The sequence below is a fragment of the Haemaphysalis longicornis genome, unplaced genomic scaffold (assembly GCF_048455015.1).
Source record: "Haemaphysalis longicornis isolate Haplotype H1 unplaced genomic scaffold, Haemaphysalis longicornis Haplotype H1 scaffold_1, whole genome shotgun sequence".
In the NCBI taxonomy this organism is placed as follows: domain Eukaryota; kingdom Metazoa; phylum Arthropoda; class Arachnida; order Ixodida; family Ixodidae; genus Haemaphysalis; species Haemaphysalis longicornis.
In genome coordinates this window covers 206,726,853-206,747,463 of record NW_027526203.1, presented here as the reverse complement: position 1 = coordinate 206,747,463, position 20,611 = coordinate 206,726,853, and the positions used below count along the sequence as shown (strand labels likewise).

General features: G+C 49.5%; 1 protein-coding gene across 1 annotated transcript; it reads left to right on the top strand.

The window, feature by feature from the left end:
- Positions 1-508: 508 nt before the first annotated feature.
- LOC144156764 (uncharacterized) lies at positions 509-19,548 on the top strand. Its single transcript, XM_077688394.1, has 5 exons — positions 509-667; positions 2,841-3,006; positions 10,165-11,063; positions 14,951-15,017; positions 19,508-19,548. The coding sequence occupies exons 1-5, from the start codon at positions 509-511 to the stop codon at positions 19,546-19,548; spliced, it is 1,332 nt and encodes a 443-aa protein (XP_077544520.1).
- Positions 19,549-20,611: the final 1,063 nt, after the last annotated feature.

The window sequence follows — 20,611 nt, the reverse complement described above, 5'->3', positions numbered from 1 at the left end:
ACGCCGACGACGCTGCATGGACAAGGCGAGTGAATGAGATGTAGTCGCATCTAAAACAATGGCTTAGATTTTTTACTTTGCCAACCGCAAACTCACTTTTCCCTAAATTTAGCCGTAAAAATTTGAGTTTTCTGATAAGCTGGTTTACCGCGGGGCGTGGTGCCGTCGCGTTGACGGAACGGAAACGCAGAGCTCGGCTTCCCGTCACCGTCGCAGCGTCTTCGGCGAGAAATCGCCCTAGAAACCGTCGCCCACGGCGGAAGACGGTGACTTGACGGTGACGTGACGGGGTGAAAAACGGCTGTGTCAACAATGCTTTACAGAGTCCATTCAAAAGTGCGATGCGAGACGGGGCCGAAGAAGAGGGCGAAGTGGGCGGCACGCGCCACCCCGCGGCACCCGGGCGAGGAAGAAGAAGCGCTCCGTTCGGCCAGGGCTCGCCCGTGACGCCGCGGTCCACCCACGGTCACAAAATTAGGCGCCGGGGGTCGAGTGGCCAAGTGCATGGATGGACAGCGCTGCCTGCGCTGACTACCTCGTAGTGAGCCAGATACTCGAGTACGTGCCCGTCAGCGACCTGTTCAACGCCAGCGAGGTCTGCCGTCTCTGGAAAGCCATCAGTCTTGCTCTGCTCAAGAGGAAGCTCAGATACCTCTGCTACTGCCACGTAAGCCGCCAAGCATCGCATGCGGGGCGGCAAAGGGGGTTCACAGCTGGCCGAGTAACCGGGGTCCGCAGACGGAAAACGCTAGGATAGGATGAGTGCGCAATCTCCGATGGTCAGCCAGCATAATATAGGATTACTGGAACCATACGACGCACTGCGTTATGGCCGGAGTGGCTTTACGAGTTGTGTAGGCCTTGCAATGTAGCCTTTTTTTGGATGCTGCTTTGCTCCCGCCTTCGCCTCAGGGAAGCACGCACAGATAAGTATTTAGGCTAAAAATTCGGGCTATAAATCTCTGCTCCTCTTCTGACGCAGTTACCATGCTGCATCTTTTATTTTAAAATGAAATAAGGCGTGTAACGTGACGGCTTGTTCTACCCGCGTTTTCTGCTGTCTATGAACTCTATGAACAGTATAAGCGCAATGTCTTAATTTTCCATGGCTTTCGTAACTCTGTTGTTCGCACATAGGAATACAAGAAAACTGGAAAGTATCCAGTGAGGAACATTTAAAACACGCGAAGGATACATTCACAGCTATTATACCCAGACCGCTTGAGGGCACTCAAGAAACTGCTTCTATGAGCAGGTGATATTAGTAACTCTACTGTATGAATAACGCGGCTATCGGAGTTGAGTACGAATAACGCGACGATCAGAGACGTGAACTTATAGCTGGCCATGTAGGCGTTGAACACGGCTGTAATGCACACGTGTCTGACATCGTGCAGAGAACTTGCTGTACAACTCTCTTGATCTCAGCTTTCCTAACGGCTAAACTGAACATTCCTATGGCTACCAATAGTGCAGTATGCCCCCTTCGAGTAGGTTGAAAACAGAGGGTCAACGGTGGCACATATTTGGGGCACGAACAGCCGTGCGTAATTTTGTTCGGTCACAAACCTGCCTGCAAAGCTCAGCTTCTGGGACTTGTGGTCTCCTTATGTCTTATCGCGAGGTAATTTAGACACAATCTCGGCATTACTTGGTAGCCGAAGTGGGTGGCTTCAGTCCCCAACATTGGTTTTCTGAACTGCCTGCGTCTACATTCAGAGGTAAAAGTGGAATCAAGGTCTGAATGACCTTCAAAACCAAGTCTCACCGGACCGTTTTAACACAACCATAGTTGCTACGGCGTAACAAAACACTCGCTGCATCTAAGATTTCAAACCTCCCCTTGCTTGAGAGAATACGCCTTACATCGGGAAAAAACTTCCATCCCATGCGTAGGATCGAACCAGTGACTATCGTCTGAATGGCTATGGCGGTAAGCACTCCACAGAATTGCCTCTATTGTTCCACTGCAACATCCCTGAGGGATTTCTGTTTTTTAAAGTTCTGTGCCTTTCATTGTCGATGGCATTTGTTCTTGGTTTCTAGAAATATCGTATAGTTACTTACAAATCGGATGAGTTGCAGCTGGATCGGGATTTTTGGCACAAACCTCAATGAAAATTTTGCTTGTGGGCAGTGTATGAGCGGGTCGGTAGGAGGAGCAGGATCACATTTATTGTTCCATAGACACTTTTGGCCCTGTCTGCGCTTTAAAGGTACACTGAAGGAAATTAGCCCAATTCTTATTTGTGGTGGGATTGGGCAGTTTCAGCGATGTAATTTATTATGTGACTCTTAAGCGGGTCTCTGGAGCTTTAGTTCATTGCAATGACCGGCAAAAGAGAAAACATTATGCGCCGTAGGCGGCGACCGCGTGAACAACCGCGATGGCGTCACACTGTTCTTAGTGTGTTCGAACTCAAAACAAGGCTTCATAATTTTTATTTTCTGCCACCGTAGTTCGGCCCGGCGGGCTTGCAGTTTGTCGCCGTAGCCAAAGACAGCAAACAGCTGGTGAGGTAAACCGGTGACGTACAAGGTATGTGGTGTGAGGTATGCGGCAAAGCCGGTGAGGTGCGAGGTGAGCGACACTTTCGGGTGCACTTTCTCGTGCAAACACGAGTATAAACCGGCCTAAAAAAAAAAAAACTCACACAATGGGGTACGCGCTCTAGATTTGGTTGTTTGTCAATTTTTACTACTCATTTCTGTTGCCCTACTGTCTTTCTTTCTCGCTGTTTTACCCTTCTTCGAGGAGCCTTATCTGCACTCTCCAAAAGTGCAATCTGATTGCGCAGGATTGCGGCCAATGCTTTTATTCTCTTTCCGCGATTTTGCAGATAAAATCGGAGGAGAAATGCCAAACCACAGCAAGCGGACAGCCAAAGTTTCTGGAAGACTTCTGCCGGGATCTCAGCCGGTTTATCCAAATTGCCCAACAAGCGGAGTGCAGCCCCACGTTCGGTTTCCTGTCGTATTCGTCCAACCCGAAGGACGAAAAAGCTGGTGAGTGGGCGCTGTAAGCGCGACCCTGTACAGCGCACTACGCGGCGTATTTTGCTACCGGGTGCAAAAAAGAGAAAGAAAAACCTAACGCGGGTTCCAGTTCGGGTTATCGGACATTTCGTTCTTCTCTTGACTAGCTCTTCTGCGTGACAAAGGAAAATGTGGTTGATGCCTCTTCCATAGGAATAGGTAAAACACGCAAGTGAAATGTGCCTTCACAGGAGCGTTTAATGTGCACCCATATGAATTTCCACATCGCTATTTATATTACGTTGGTATGGCACCGTTAGACGCATCAACGTTACACACTGGATTGCACGCGCCGGAACATTGCGTAAATCCGACTGAAGCCACATCTTGAAAACCATGCGAACGAAGCGGAACCGAAACCGAAACTGAAACCGAAAGCAGTATGTGGCGGAGGGTGCCTCAATTCACCCGCGTCCCGCGCATAGAGTTTCATACTAATATATATTAGTATGAAACTCTATGGTCCCGCGTATACGAAGACGCTGGCATAGAGGCGCGAACTGTCGGCGCTCATTAGTGTCATGATGAAGTACTTAGCTTCACTTCTCCTAGGCGGCAGTATATCCTAGACCGCGTCTGAATGAAGAAAGTAGAAGGAAAGATATAAGGCGCGTTCGTAGACCTACTTGCGCTTGAATTCGTAGGGCAGTGGGCAGAGCGCTGTGTATCTCCCATTACGGCGAAAGAGTTCGTGGCTCGAATCCGGGCGCAGTCGCGTGAATGGAACTTTTTCTGGCGACGTCATTTCTGTGACGGATATGACACCGGTCAGATATAGGTGTACTCGGGCATAAAATACTTTCGTGTTAAAAAAAACAGTGTCGTTCCGCTCTGTGAAGCTGGATGAGCAGCGTAGCTGTTTTTGGACTATTGGTTGGCAACGAACTCCCGCTCAAACCGTCCCGGGGGATTGTAGCCACGCCGACGTCCTGCGTTTTTTTGCCTTGCGGTATTCGGGATCCCGAAGGGCATCGCGCTTACGCTTGGCGTCCATGGTCCGGTCATAGTGGTGTACAACCATGTTTGTGCAAATTTCCGCCTATTCGTTTCTTTAAAATCAGGCTTCACTGTGCAGCACTTAATGTGGGAAAAGCCACCTTACAAAAAACAAGTTTACTCCGATCTTCATAAAGTCGGCTTCACTTTTAAACACAAAGGCATTGCTGGGAAGGCATTATTTTCAAGGGCAACATACGACAGTTTGTATCAAAATCTGAAGCGCAGGTTATCGCGGGCCGATAGGTTATCGCGATAGGTTATCGCGAGCCGAAGTGAGGAGGCTTTGAATACTATGCATAAAGACGAGAACGCGTACGTGTACGCACGCACACAACAGACACAACACACATAAACACACACACGCACACGCAAACACATACACACATACATACACACACACGCATTCACAGAACCCACAACCTACGAATTACCCGTCCGATGACTTTACAATTCGGCTACCGGGCCGGCTGCGTTCTCCGACAGTTTGTGGTAGTGGGTTCTGATGTGGGATCCGCTTTGCGGACGTGGGTGCCACATCCGATGATTGTGGTTTCGGATCCCACCAGGAGCGCATGTTTTCCTCCGTTTTTCTTCAAGCATTTCAATAAAACTATTTCAACACAATAAATAATGACTTACTTCTCCGCTGGCTTTCCTTTCTCTGTAATGTATGTTCGCGAGAGAAGCGGCTGTCAAACAGGCCAACAAAGATTCCTGGTTGTGGCGTCATCTGGACCGCGCACATTTTTAGGTGCAAGCTACCTCGAACCGCGTTCATTACCCGCGGGTCTCGCCCGGGTCGCCTGCAGTGAACATCTCGATTCTCAGGGCTAAGTGTGTGTTGCGGCCTGTACAATTCAGATAAAAAATAATTGGCGGCCCGCGCTACGCATATATTGTGTAAGGCCATTGTGCGTTGCCACTGTGGATACGAGTCATGTTATTTTCTGGCTTAAGGTACTTACAATGCCGTATTTTATGAGCAAAATGCTGATCTGAACGTAGCCCGCGGTGTGGTATTCTATATGGTCGTTGCAAAAAGCTTCCTTTACTCGAGAGCTCAGGTGAAGGCTCGCTTGCAGTTATTTTGTGCAAGCAAATTTCGCCCTTTCCCACGCAGTACACTCTTCGCTGAGGTTACAGTTTTAAAATTTCCCAGTTCTGAAATATTTTGACCTTAGCCGCATATACGGCGCGATTAGTCTTTCGTTTAAGCTATTGAGCGCAACACCTTATTGTTTGCTGCGCGAAAGTTGACGGTCGGCTTAATGAGAAAGCGTAGCACGTAAATATTTAGAAACGGAGTCACTAAGGTTGGTTTGTGTAGTGCAACACCCTTCGTTTCCCGAGCCGCTGCACTATTGATAAGATGTTCAACTCGTAGCCGTGCGATAGCATAGTTCGAGCAGCGATCGCTTGAACGACTCAATCGCGGCATAGGTGGCAGAGAGAGAGAGAGAGAGAGAGAGAGAGAGAGAGAGAGAGAGAGAGAGAGAGAGAGAGAGAGAGAGAGAGATAGATAGATAGATAGATAGATAGATAGATAGATAGATAGATAGATAGATAGATAGATAGATAGATAGATAGATAGATAGATAGATAGATAGATATATAGATAGATAGATAGATAGATAGATAGATAGATAGATAGATAGATAGATAGATAGATAGATAGATAGAAGAGAGAGATAGATAGAGAGAGAGAGAGAGAGAGAGAGAGAGAGAGAGAGAGAGAGAGAGAGAGAGAGAGAGAGTGAGAGAGAGAGAGAGAGAGAGAGAGAGATTTAATAAATACAGCAGAAGTTAGCCACTCGAATGGCGGACATGTTACTTCAGGTGGGGTGAACATAGTGAGACGAAAAAAAAGGGGGGGTGGGAAGGCACAAACAATGAAGAGGGAGAATAAAGGGAAATAAACAAGAAGGGCAGAAAAAGAATGCACTATCAGGAGAAAAGATCTGAGGGTCTCAAGGTTATACAAACTCGGGCAATCCAGAGTCATTTAAAAGAGTCAAAAGAGCTTCTGTGCCTAGCACCGCGTCAGCAAAGGTACGCCGTGTTCCTAGGAAGTGACAAAGTTCTAAGGTGTTTTCTCGTTTTGCAGTCAAACAAGTGTTCCTTTTGTTGTTTCTAGTTCTGTGCAACATTGCCGACAATAGCACAGGAGATGCTTGAAGTCCTCCTGCGTAGAGTACACCAAGCACAAAGGGGAATCTTCCCAGCCTATTTTAAATAAAAAGCTAAGAGTTAATGCAATATTTAGACGTAACTAGGGCAGGTCACCCTCAGTTTGTTGGGATAGGCCTTCAGGAAACGTAACGAGGCGGATGCGTTGAGACCTAGCAATGAAAACCGGGCGCGGGACCTGACGTCCTACAACCGCTGCATTTTCCTGTGTCCGATGCTGTGTCATTCTTTTACGTCGTGGCTTCTTCGGACCGCGTACGACGTTTACGGCAGTCGCTCTTAGCCATGCAAATGACAATAGGGCGTTTTGTAGCGAAAACTACAGCACGCTACCTCGGGCAGTCTTCGCTGGGTGACGAGTTTTGGCCTTGAGAGCTAGAGGTCAAACCCCACCCCCTTCCGCAAGCGCCCGGATTGGAGCAGCGCCCGATGGCGGGTAGATATAGGCTGGGAGGGAACCATGGAGGAAAAAAAAAGCTTAGGAGAGGTCCCCAGCTATCCCCGCGCATTGGCAAAAGTGTGGAGGAAGTCACGTGTTTTCGGCGGCCATTGGAGGTTGCGTTAGCAACGGCGTCCTAGCAACGGCCCGCCCGCCGTCCGCCACTAATGGAGGAAAGGCCTTGTCCGATTGCGAAGATTGCTGCTTCGCTTTGCTGCGCTGTGGTCTTGCGGAACTCGAAAAGGATGCTGCGAGTTGCGACATCTGCGCCGATGTGAATATGTCATTTAATTTCTACTTGCAAGTGCACCTTGTACCGCGTCAAGCTTTTGCTGCGGTCGCGATCACGACGCGACTATTAATTGAAGTGCAGATATCGTGAACGCGCCGTCCCGTCGTACGCGCGGACACCCGTCAGGTAGATTTTCGGGGCGTGATACACGGTGTGCAGTACGTAGGCGACTTGCAACTGAACGATTCGCAACTCAATTTTTTGGGTATCGTCGCTGCATGTAGTTTGCTAGGCCGGCAATGCGCGGCAGTGCCTTTGCAATTGTTACAAGGTAGATTCCCAGTTGATATAATTCCATCGTCCTATTACCTTAGTAGGTGTCCGTCTGTTGACTGGAAGAGTGCTGGATCTGGAATCGGGATCTTTTTGTGGTCTCGCTCTGGATTTCGCTTTTCAGCGCTTCAGACTGCGAGGATATAAGTGAATGAACGTTTTCAACTGATATCACCTTGAATTTATTGACACTGAGACAAGTTGAAACTTGGCGAAAAAAAGGTTATTGACGCCACCCACCCTCTCCTTTTTTTTGCTCAATAAAACGTTTTGCCTCCTCCTCCTCCTCCTTCGCAAAAAATTCTATCGAGGGCACGCGAACAACGGTAAAAACATTCCACAATTTTTTAGCTTGAAATCTGCATGAAGTGCTGCTTACCTGTATATATAGAACGGCCGTTTAATTGACTAGTCATCTCTGAGATTGCCAGTGAAACTGCAACGCAAACTTGGGCACTTTCCAGTCCGGTAGCCGCACGGCGTTCGCCCACTGTTTGCGGCGTTCTACATCGCTTGGGAACCTATAAACGGCAGCCGCTTCGCAAAACTGCTGCGGCCACAGTGAAGGCCGTGTAACGGTGTAACCGCGCGTTTAGGTTCACGGTCACGCGCTGCAAAACGGCCTTCTATCTGCCTATCAGCTGATTTCCGCCGGCTCAGCGCTGGCAGATGCAGACGACAATTAGAGAGGCGATACAGGATGGAGGAGGCGGCGAAGGTGCACCGAGGGAGAGGGAAAAAGAGTCCGCCATTCGACTTACAAAAATGGCGTTTCCGGCTGCGCTGGGTGTGACGTCAGGGACTCTCCTAAGCTTTTTAAATGCGAATGCATTTCTTAGTCGAGCCATGTCAGGCGCCGTGCGGCGTTCACGCGCCCGCAGGTGTTATCTCTCCGCTCTCACCCCCTTTCCCATAGCAACAGCTGCAGAGCGCGCGCGCTCCTCCTCTCCCCTAGCAACCGGAGCAGGTGGTGCGGGCGGATCAGCGGCGAGTGAGTGGAGAGGAGGAGTGCGCTCGGGCGTGTGAGGGCGCTCGCATCGCGGGAGCTCGCCGGAGCTTCCGCGTGTGTGGGAGAGTGTAGGCGAGGGTAGGCGCGGTGCGTCGGTGCTTCTCCTCTCGACGCTCGCCCCACTCTCCCACGCCCGCATGCTTCTCAAAGACCCTTTGACTGTGCACTTTACCGACCACAAGGCAGTGATCGTGGCCGTCAAGTACAACGACAACACAAACAGGTGTTAAATAAATGGTTACGCTACAAATCACCGTCTCCTCATTAATTATAAATTCCGCGCACTCTCGCGCAAAAGAAATGCATTCGCATTTCCTCACGATTCCCTTCGGGGAGGTGGGGTAAATTTTTTTTTCCTCGAACGGAGAAGCGCGCGGGACCCGTGCCGCCACCAGGCGGAGGAAGGCGAAGACGTCGCCGCCGCAGTGATAAGTGCCCGCGATGAAGGAAGGCGACGTGCGCGCGGAGCCGTGTGCGCTGGAGTAGGACGAGCATCCAGCTGTGGTCGCTCGTACAGCGGTGACGCTTAAACAACGCCATAAGGCGAGAAAAAAAATAAAAAAAACACGCTACTGTTGCGTCCAGCTTCGCTACCTTCAAGTCTTGCGCGTTAGTGTGAGCTTCCTTCATTTTTTATTACTACAACGTGAAATTCTTTGCGCCTCTTTTATGCGCACCCAAGTACCAAGCCGATGCCCTCTCCGCAGCTTGTTATTATGCGCACAAGGGCAATGGGAAATTTATCACTGCGTCATGACGGCATTTACTGAGGTCCAATGAGCTCACAAAAAGTATCGCAATATTAAAGACGATAGTATTTCTTGGGCTACTTAAATCCAGAAATTTTGGTCTGTCTATCTGTCTGTCTGTCTGCGACTCAATTCAGCCTCCGGGTCAAAGCAAAGGAAATATTGTGCAATAGTCTTATATAGCCACAGCCAAAGGTAACCGTCTAAGCCCGGTTTATATGTTCATACTTGTCAACTTTGTTAAACAAGAACAAGACATTACGCAAATATAAGACAGGAAATTAGTACACAAGGGATATTTACAGTGTTCATTTATGAAAAAATTCATGGATTCTTGGTTTTTCGATAGCAAATGATATTCTACATCTACTGCAGAAAATGCCGCATTCTGTTGCCCGCGCAACTTCCAGGCGGTATATGAAAAATCACGCGACAACAGCTGCGAAAGACGATGATGATGATGATGTCCTCAAAGATTTTCGCACGCACCCACAAGGGGGGATTGGCCAGGGCTAAATCGCTTGTTCCACTAGCTTGGTTCCACGTTCTGCTTGGAACGCACGTGGAGCACGGCCACGTGGTTCTATAAACTTTGAAGTCAGTCGCCTCGATTCACACGCGTCACCGCCGTACTGCAGCTCTGACATCGAGGAACCCGGCCTGTAGCAGTGGAACGCGGTAAATTCAAATCGCCTTGAGCAAACCCTTGGTGTGTTTACCTTGGGATGAGTGCTACGGTACAGGAACAGCATGAGAGGTGAGCGGGAAAGCAAAAGGGGGCATTTCCATGGCAAATGTCTACAAAGACATTTTGACAACATTTTGACAAAAGACATTTTGACAAGGTCTTTTGACAACATTTGCAACGAAAGGAGCAGATACGCGGCCAATTGTTCTCAACGCCGTAAATAAATCACCTGAGGTGGACGGACGGAGATAGCCTTGCGCACATCATTGGAAGCCTTGGGCTTGAAAAAGAAAAAAGGTAATCGTACAATGGTGCGGAAAGGTGGTTCGGGACGCAAATAAAGTGTATTTTGGCAGCTTTTTAGCGCTGAGGTAAACTGCAGGGTATACAATCACGCCGGCCGAAAACCTTTCTCTTATCTCCCCCAAGCTCGAGCTGCAGTGACGAGTCAAGCCGGCTAAAGTGGCGTGACCGTGTCCTTTCTTTGCGCAGTTGTCCAACAGGTCCAGAGGCACCTGTCGCCAAGATGTGTGGTTGTGTACCACCGGTCGAAAACTATAACTATGCGGCCCCGGGACGACCCTACCAGGGCGTGCAGTGTGCACAGGGGAATAACGGGGGCGTTCCTGTTCGGCCCGTCACCGCCGGGACTTACGCCGTGCCCTCCCCGCACCAGCAGCCCGCCTGCTGCTCCGGGACAGCCGGGCAGCAGCCGCCGCAGCCGCAGCCGCCGCCGCAGCAGCCGCAGGTTGTTCCCTGCTACGGAGGCGCCCGATGCCCCGGAGGAGCCCCGCTATCGGCGCCAGTGCAGTTTCAAGCGCAGCCGGCTGGAAAAGCTGTCCAAGCTGTGGCGCCGCGCTGTGCTGCGGCGGCCAGTGGAAGACCCCTGTCTCCGGAATGTGGCCCCGGGTGTCATGCTGTTCCACTCGTTTCGTATCCCCATGGAGGACGGCCGCTGCCTGACAACTCACTGGAAAGAAAGCCATACGGGGAGGGTTGTGGCCGTCTCCTTTATGCGCCTCTTCCAGGAGCGCGATGCAGCTCATGTCCGCAGCCTGCTCCGCAGCTTCCGCAGAGAGTTCAGCCCCTGCCGCAGCCGCAGCCGCAGCAGCAGCAATATTGTACGCCGCGGCCGCAGCAGCAGCCCCACCAGTACTCGGTCCAGCCCGTCGTACGACAGCATCAGCAGCCGCAGCAGCAGCCTCAGCCGAAGCAGCAACAGCAGCCTCAGGGACACGTTTGTTATCGTCCTGCAGAATTCCATGGAGGATACGCGGGAGCTCCAGGTTCTAGTGGAACTGTTCCCCCAAGTACCGGTCATGTCCATCAGTGGTGAGTTCCTGAAGGACGAAGAGCTGCTGCTCATGGGAGAGCCGCTGTCCGAGCGAAAGGTGAGCACTCCCCTCATTCCCAGCCGGCTTGTATACCGTCGAGCAACGTGTATAGTGTACGGCTTTGGCACATGCTGGAAAACAACTGCCATCGCAGCGCCTAAACTCATGAGCCTGCGCGGAACGTTCTTGTGCGCATCGCTGCCATTCACAGATGAATCTGGGACACCACTAAATTAAACGACAGACAGCTGTAACTATTGGGTGTAGCTCAGTAGGCACACTTGTCTTTCGATTTCATGAACGTAATACTTGCCCAGTTTTCAGAGATTCTACGCACCGTAGCTACGGCTGGCAGATGAGGTAGGCCGTAATGGAGCGACAAGAAGCACTTCCGCCACCATGGCTACGGCGCGCCGTAAGGTCGCGTACACAGGAGATTGCTTTTTTTTGTTTGTTTTTTGCCCTCGCCAGGAAAATAGCCGTGAAATCTGCGGATAGAATAACCGACCTGGCGTGATAAAGCTCATTCGGTCAATCTTCATGCCAAGGTTTGCAACTTGCGTCAGCCATGCTGTCAGCTTAGAAATAATGACACCGACAGAGGAGTTGCTTCTATTTTACGAACCAATCCTCCCCCCTTTTCTTTGTGCTTAAACATTTTCTGATAATGTGAAACACAAGTGCTACTTCTCACCCATATTCCTTAGTCCAAAACTCTATCACTGCCTATATTCAGTAAGCCACGTTTTTATGCAAGTTGCTAACGTGAACATTAGAGGTGTCGAAACGATATCGATCGCTTGCAAAATTGTGAAAGAAGCTTCTGTATACCATCTTCAACACAGCACGTACCTTCTCTCTGGCCTAGGCAGACAAAATCACGAATACAGCACGAGTTGTGTTATATCTTATTGAGTATGGTTAGGCGGATACAGATGAGAATTTGTGGTTTGTAATATCTTCAAATTTAAAATCATCTCGAGCATTGTTGGGAAGTAACATTCATGTGGAAAATGCACTTTGTAATTTTTTTCTTCAAATGAAAGAAACAACACATTTCTATTGTGTGTTTCTGAGCGCGAAAATGCCAAAGGGCCGAAGTAAGACACTTTTGGTAGTCATACTATAGATGCATATACGGTGGAACTTGTGTTCTCTAGCCGATAATATGCAGGCCTTTTCCTAACATGGCATTCGCTGCTCATCAACTAACATCAACTAACAGTTACGGCTGTAAGGCGCTTATCTGCACATGCGCTAGCAAAGGAACGCGCAGTTTAGCTGGTGAACAAGATTAAATTGAGTTATAACCAGTGATGCCTGATGGAGGTCTAGATGCGAGTCTTTTATAAGCGATATTGCAAATACACAGATCGCTCAACAATCAGGGCCTCACTTGCGTGGTGAGCATAGCTGGCATCGTCGCCATTACCAACAGATACGGCGGGAAGAGGTTCGGTCTCCCTCTATCTCATTACAGTCTTGGTATTCCACTCTTTGTGGCTGGCGCAACTCGACGTCGTAGAGGGCGTCGGAACAACATGACCACACGGCACTTGTTTTCGCCAAAGGCTCAGTGGTACGGGTATAGGCCCAATACAGACAACTTCGTACAGCTGTATCACGAGACTGCTCCGCCGCGATCACACTGAATTCAGGGATGCGATAACCCCATTGAAGGCACATTATCGCCCTCAGGTACTCTTACAGTGAAGTTTCATATGGTCCACTCCACGGGATTTTTTGGGATTGTGGCCCGTCAGCACAGTAAGCTTTGCTATAAAGCCAAGTTAATCGCGGATGTTGTGTTGCTCTGAATCTAATGTTAGATGTCTTGGTAAAAAATGATAGCGCAAGTGGTTGCTAATACAGCTCTATTGCAGTAAAAGCTCGTTAATTTGTACTACTCGAAGGGGACCATAATTTTTTTCGAATTAAGCGGAGTTCGAATTAGCGGGCGGGGTCTAGAATGAATGGACATTGCGCCACACTGTACGGCCAGAACACAGAGGCCACCTCTGGACTTGTTATCGCGAAATAGGCGCTACTACACGTTAGTGGCTGGTGATTTCGTAAATAATTACCCTGTTTATGCTCGAAAACACGTTTACTTATATGCCACGGTCGAGGCAACCATAATTAAAAGCAATCGCCCAATGCGGAAGCAAAGTAGGCTGTCGCAGCAGCGTAGCGCACGCGCTACGCTTTTTTTGTTTCTTTGTTTTGCATGTCTAGTAAATTCGTTTGGTTTGGATTTGCAACACATCGTAATCACTCTAGGCCGACTTTTTTTTGGGAGGAGCGATGGAAACCAGGGATCCCAGTTCGAATTAGCCATTCTTGATACCGACGTGTTCGAATTATCGGGAGTTTTTCCCCATTGGAACATACAGGGCTGTGTAACTGTTAGATCGAATCAACCGAGTTCGAATTAATAAGCTTTTACTGTATTACACTGAGTTTCGTTTACTTGTAGTTGGTTTACCATTGAGTTACAAACAATTCGGGATTCCTGTCAGCTCTCAATACATGCACGGGCTTCTACGGTAGGAGTTTGTTTACAGAAAACGGCTGTTACACGGATATAATCAGAACATCCCGAAATAATGATATGACGTTGGACTGCTGAACCGACTACATAACCACGAGAAGTTTTATCTCCCCGAATATCAGGAATGACTATCAATCGCAGTTTTAGTAGAAATAACACGAAGCCGAGTACCTAAGCCATTTTCGCCACCTCACAAAGCCGCCATTGAACAGACAGCCCAGCCCCATGTTTGCCTGCTAGTATAAAAGTGTACTCCTTCCAAGTTTCAATGAGCTAATTATAATTCCGAAGAATGTGAAATTGCAAAAGTTTGAAACAATCGCGTTGTTTCATGCATTTGTTTCTACTGAGCCCTGTCAATACACGCGTAAATAAAATATTGTCAAGTTAGCATTAAAAGCACATTTGTCGTTCATTTCATAATATCTTCACCGGCGTTTCAGCATACTCGTCGTTCAATTATGTAACCAAGGCTTACTGTCAATCTTATTTTTTCTATCCACCGTGTGGGTTTCCTAGTTATTTGATTTATACGTGCCTCGCTGGTTCAGCCACCCGATGGTTTGTTTTCTCGCTTCCGACGCCTGTCAGGCGTCAGTAGGAGAGCGGACTGCTTTTGAGCAACGGTTTCTCCAGCGTTTGAGCCTCAAACGAGACAAAAGCTGTTTAGCTTTCCTCTGCACCCGAGGTATAGCATACCGCTCCCTACGGCTTCCATAGCGAGCCACTGAGAAAATAAGCGCTGGTCTGATGTCAACACGAGTTGTAGGCACAAGTTATCCGGGCGCGAGACCTGGTTAATCGAGACTTAGTGCTTTAGACGAGCCGCACCGACGCCTAAATTGGGTATCTGTGAAAAGCCAGTCGTAAGGAGAGAAAAAATATTGATCAGTCCATTTCGAGAAACTAATTGAGCTCGTAGCCGGGGGCGTAAACTGCATTATAACCGAAATTTTATTTCATGGGCGTTGGACAATGTTCGACTCTAACCACCGCAGCCAATTTGCGTCACTAACTTCATGCGGTAAATTTCTATGAAAAGACAAGTTTCATTCAGCAAACCCTCATAAATATCAGAAGATTCAAAAGTTTCCAACACAGTATGAGAAGTGAACTGTGCAGCTCTTAGTTGACACAGCTGCTGCGCTCATACAGTAGATACGATATCTGAAAGGCTTCTTCGAATCGCGTGGACCGTAATCGGGTTAATCAAAGAGGTCAGGTAAGCAGCGAGCACCCGGAAGAATGCGACCGGGGGAACGTGTCAGGTCACTAACACATTAGAAGGCGTTTTGACCCCCGAATTCCACTTCACCTTTGCTAGGCCCGTGATTGTCCAGAGTGGCCTAGGTGAAAGCGCATGCAGTTAACTGCCATCATTTCTTGTTTGCAGGTAATCATCATGGTCCTGAGACTACTGCCCCCCGGCGCCGAAGCCCACGTCATTCTGGACAACAAAAGTGACTGAATAAACGTTGAGAGCGCCTGGCATATTTGACGCATGTCTTCCTCTAGTGCACATTGCACCGACCCATGTCCTCCAAAGAGTGCTTGTGTAGCTACCGGATTAAATCACGCGTATTTTTAAAGGTACCCAAAACTATGCATGCGCCTTGTGGAAAGTTTCGAGAAGCAAAACTAGGACGTGTAAAAGTGTCGCGTCGCTGACGTACAGGTGCCGTCAGAAGTAAATGGAGCACGGTAGCTATGGCCAAACCGTATAAGAGCGCCGTGTAGATGCACCGGCGGTAAACGAAAGGAGCAGAAGACGCATGCGCGCCTGCCGATGGTGGTAGCCTATCCATACTTCTCAACCCACTTCTTTTAAGGCGGCTTCGAGCAAATTATTCGCAGCATACTGGTCTCAGCGATGGCGGTGATAGCGGGCCTACCTAAAAATATTGGAAAGGAAAAATTCAGTTCAGATCCCTGTGATTTCGACGCTTCTCCAGCAGCTCGCGTGCACTGAAAGTGTGTGAGCGACGCTGCCAAATACCACCTTTGCCATCAGCGCCGTCGCTGAGACCAGTAAGCTCTGAATAATTTGCTCCAATCCGCGTTAAATGAAGTGGGTTGAGAAGTATAGATGGACTATGACTGTTGGAAGGACCGCATGCGTGTTCTGCTCCTTCAGTTTGCCGCCGGTGCAGCTACACGGCGCTCCTATGCGGTTCGACCACAGCTCCCGTACTCCAATTACTTCTGACGGCACCTGTACATGCTTTTAAGAAGTTCAAATATCCATGCACAGCGTCCAGACGTATCGACTGGTTGTGCCAAAAATTGTATTTGAAGAATGCGGAGTAACACAGCCCGGAAGTGCATTACATATTTGAGAGGAGGTCGGATGATACTGTTCTTTTGCTTTGTGCGCCGCAGTCATTATAATTATAAAAAATGTTCGAAGTTTAGGCAAACAAATTTTAGTAGATGGTCGACACTAAACGAATATGGAAATTCCGTGAACGTAGAATTTGCCACCGTAATTTGCTAGTGCGAGTGACTGCGGGTGCGGGCACAGTTTGATCAGAAGGCTGACATCCTGTTCTGGAAGTTATACACTGCTTCGATTACTAAGGAATGACTATGATTCTTTGCAGGCGGCGGGCAAACTAGTATCTGCCATGGGAGGAGCCAATGACAACTACACGTACATTGGTAATAAACTTATATTATAAGCCATCGTGTTTTGATGACCCCCGGAGCTATGACATCCAAGCAGGTTCTGACTGATGATAGTTTTTAGCGGCAGCCAGTAACTGGTCGAAGCGTGAGGAAATGGGTCATCGGGGCACCTGGCTGCTCCACAACACCCACACTCCCCCTCTTCGTTCTGTACACATGGTCTTGTCTTCACGGCTTCGCCATTAAAAACTATCAATACGCAAATTGCGACGGCAGCTTTTCTTTAAGCATGCAAACACAGTGTGTACTTACATTTGTGTGAACATATCGGTACCGCGATGCTCTGCATCTGTAACCTTTAACAGCATCAAAAATGCGAATGAAAAAAATAAGTGGTGCTTGAAGTCAAGTGCGATGTGCGGAAATGATGTACTCAAGTCAAACCACTTAAGGGGCTCTAAAGGCTGAATTGATTGGTTAATCTCGCACGCCCGTGTGTACGAAATTACAGCGCATGTTAAAGATCCCCAGGTGGTCAAAATTAATCCAGAGCTCTCCACTACGGCGAACCTCATCGCCTGCGCTACGTAGGCACGTTAAACCCTACTACCGAGGATGGGCTTGACCACTTCTCGTCAATGGTGTTAGTTGGCGGCCGATCACACAAAGCGCGCACAGTGCTTGCCATGGACATGCAAAAGGCATACGACAACGTTGGCCACGGAGCCATCTTGGAAATTCTCCAAGGTCGCCTTCTACCGGAAAAGTTCTCATTTTTCCTCAGGAACTTCCTCACAAAAAGATCCGTTTTGGTTCGCATTGGTGGGACAAGTTACGGTCACTTTACGCCTGTCCGCGGAGTGCCTCAAGGATCAGTAATCTCGTCCTTCCTTTGTAATATTATGTTACCGCTTGCCTGGCATCTCGGCTCTATGCCTGACATGCACTTTCTGATGTACGCGGACGACATCAAAGTGTGGATTGCACACTCAGACCTGAGTCGCCAAACCGCGTGCCTCCAACAAGCCTTGTCTGACACGCAGAAATGGTGCGAATATGCTGGCTTAACACTTTTCGCCGAAAATACAGCTATTCTGCCTGTGGCCAGTGCTTGGGGCCGTCGCCGACTGAAGGTGTATCCAATCGCATTACGACTCTGCGGCCGACCTGTACGCCCTGCCACCTCACTTCGCGTGATGGGATTAGAAATTTATGCGACTGGGTCAGCATCTATGTGACTACGTTCCGCTCGCCAAAAAGCGGCACAGATGCTCCACCTCATCTGACGCATCTAACAGAAGTCTGGTGCCTTATGTTTCAAAATGGCCCGTCTATTGGGGAGGTCTGTACTCCAGCCTCGGTTTGTTTACCAGGCCCAATTCCAACACCTGAACCAGGCGGAGTGGGCTCGACTTGAGGCAATTAACAGAGAGCGAGAGATAGATAGATTGAGAGAGAGAGAGAGAGAGAGAGAGAGAGAGAGAGAGAGAGAGAGAGAGAGAGAGAGAGAGACAAAACTGTTATTGCCGCAAGGGCTAATTCTGGGGAGGGGTGGTGACCGAGGGAGGAAGGTCCCCGGTGACTTTGGCAGCCCGGGCGACGATGGCATCTTGCACCGCCGATTCCGAGCTGCCCAACTCCCTCGCCCAGTGCTCACCGTCTCGATATAGGGGGAATGGGTTGTGGGGGCATTGCCAGAGGAGGGGATCTATGGTTTGGACCACCCCACAAGCGGGGCAGTGGGGTGAAGGGTACAAACCGGGGTACATGCGGTGCAGGCGGGACAAGCAAGGAAGGGTGTACGTTTGCACTAAGCGCCATAGGCGTTCTTCGGTGTGAGAGAGTAGCCGCAATGCGTGCAATTACCTGCCTCCCTAGGATAACACCGGTCCCTGCTCTTCAGGCTGAAGCTCAAGTTAACACTTCGGATGAGCTTGTCTATCAGAGTCGGTCCGCCCGCATGCATAAACTCACCTTTGTTGCTGAGGCAGCAGCGTTAGGTAACTACTTGGGTCGTTCACTACCCACATCTCTAGCCTGCGTCGTTACCAGTCCACCTTGGCTATACCACCAGGTGACAAACAGGCCACTAACGCGACTGTACAATCGATCCAACGGACATTCTGACACGCTTTTCACGGTCGCACAAGAACTGGCGGCTTAGTCTCAACCCCAGGTGGTGCAGGCATTTGTGGACGCTGGGGCCAAGGACGACGGGGTGACCACAACACTACAATGTCCTTACCCAGAGTCCGGTCAAACGTGCTTCTACGAAACACGCCGCACCCTGCCGTCTATACTGGCCGAGCTTACGGCCATCCAGGATGGCTTGCAAGCACTAACTCCTGCCCTTCATCAAGCCCCTGGAGGTACTACTTTACAAATTTATACAGACTCCACGGCGGCCATACGTGATTTACGACTCGTAAATAACAACTCAGCTATCTCGAGAGACATTCATGAGTCAAGATACGTACCCCTGCCCTCTGCAGCTCTCGTGGGTCCGGCGAAATACGCTCCGCGTTCACATTGCGGCGGATGGTGCCTGCCACACTGCATTTTTTCCACGACCATTGCGTTTACTGACACTAGACACCCAAGGACAGTTTCTCCAAAGGAAAGAAGATCTTCGTCGCGCCAGACGAGCTCTAATTCGGCCGTGTGGAACGGACCTCCCGAGCAGGCTCGCTCGCTGGGAAAAGGTCTTGCTGCGACGACATCGTGTTGGTGTAGCCCTCTCTCCCGCTTTTACCCGGAAGTGGCCACCACGCTACCATGCCCCGTTCGCACAGAAGTGCCCCTTTTGCACGGCTCCGGCCGAACATGCGGTCACAGAACATTTTCTGTGGACGTGCCCTTCATTGGAAGCGGCCATAACACACCTTCGAGGCACAGGCCTCCACCCTGGCAGACCACCTGACCTTCATCGGTGGATATGGTCCAGACCCCACCATCGCTCCCTTCTTGCGTTTCTTCGCGAAACAGGAGCTAATATATACTTGTGACATAGTATTTATGCCAACGGGTATGCTATCGCAATAAAAAAAGTAATCATAGGCATAAGCATAGAAGGTTCAAATTCGCCTGATCATTTTGTTGTCATTGGAGTAATGGTCGACATTATCGCTTCTCCACGTTGAATTGATACGTTCTGGTGGTTTTAGATGATGGCTTGCCTTCAGTAAAATAAGCTGTTGGGCTGGTTCGTTCATTGCTTAAGGAAAAACGCATCTGTCTCGTCGTTCTTCGCTTTTTCTGTTCTCGTTTGTAGCGCTCGTTTTTCCTTATGCCTTGCCTACGCGACCTTTGCTGCGCTCTGTTGCAGGGTTGAGCCAGTTGAACGACGACGACGGCCAGTTGCGCTAGGATCAAAACTTACACACGTATTTACAGTTTGTGCATAGTAGGCAAAGTACAAAGCAAAGCAAAGTACTTTTTTGCAATTTTTAGAATTTTTTACAAATATTTACATAGCAAACTACTGAGCTTGGTGGTGAGGCTGTGCGCCACGGCACTCCATTCAAGATGAACTGCGACACTGCCAAAACTGCCCGCTCGTTCCCCTGCTCCAGCACAAGAAACCTCGCGTGCCATTCAATTTCCTTCTTCCACGCGCTCTCCTCTCACATTGCACATGAAATTGCTCAACCCCATTCCATAGTCACGGGGCCATGGAGCCATGGCCCGGCATCGACTAGGAGGGCGACGGGTGGCTGAAGCAAATAGATCGTTTCATCTTGTAAATATATCGCTTCGTCATCAACCATGCATGGTTCCGGTCACTTCCGTCCTGCCGCCACGTCTGACAATGCGTAAGAGGTGGTGCCGACAGCAGTAATCGCAAACTGTAAAAGGGAAACAAAGGCTGGGGAAGAGAGAAAAAAAATGGCACCACTCCACGCTGTGAAGGTAGTTGACTGCGAAGCTGTAAACGACACCCAGAACGATTACCCATGCGACGTCACTTTAATTCACACACGTGGCTCTACGAAGAATGAAACCAGAGATTACCGAACGCAGCAGCGACGGAAGAAAGAAAGCGAGGAGGAGCGTCTGGCGAAGGGTGAGGGGTGGGGCAGCACGCGCGGCTATGATGTCATCTCTCTCCCTGCCTCCCCCTTACTCTTGTTTCAGGCGTCGCCGCCGAGGCCTGACACTTTCCCCAGACGCTGTTCCGTTTGCCGCATTACATTACATTCCCATACATTATGCGATTTGCACTTGACACGCGGTCTTTGAATGAGCGCAGGTGGTAGACGTGCCGCTGTGCTCGTTGAGTGCACTGCCTATCTCCCTGTCTCCTTGTGTAAGCGTAGCTGGGTCGGTAAGACGACGGGCTGTCCTTCCGTTACTCTATTCGGGTGCAAGCTCGATGCCTGGCGGTGCCAGTAATTTTTTTTATTTGTTCGCGGGAGTGTTCTGTTGACGC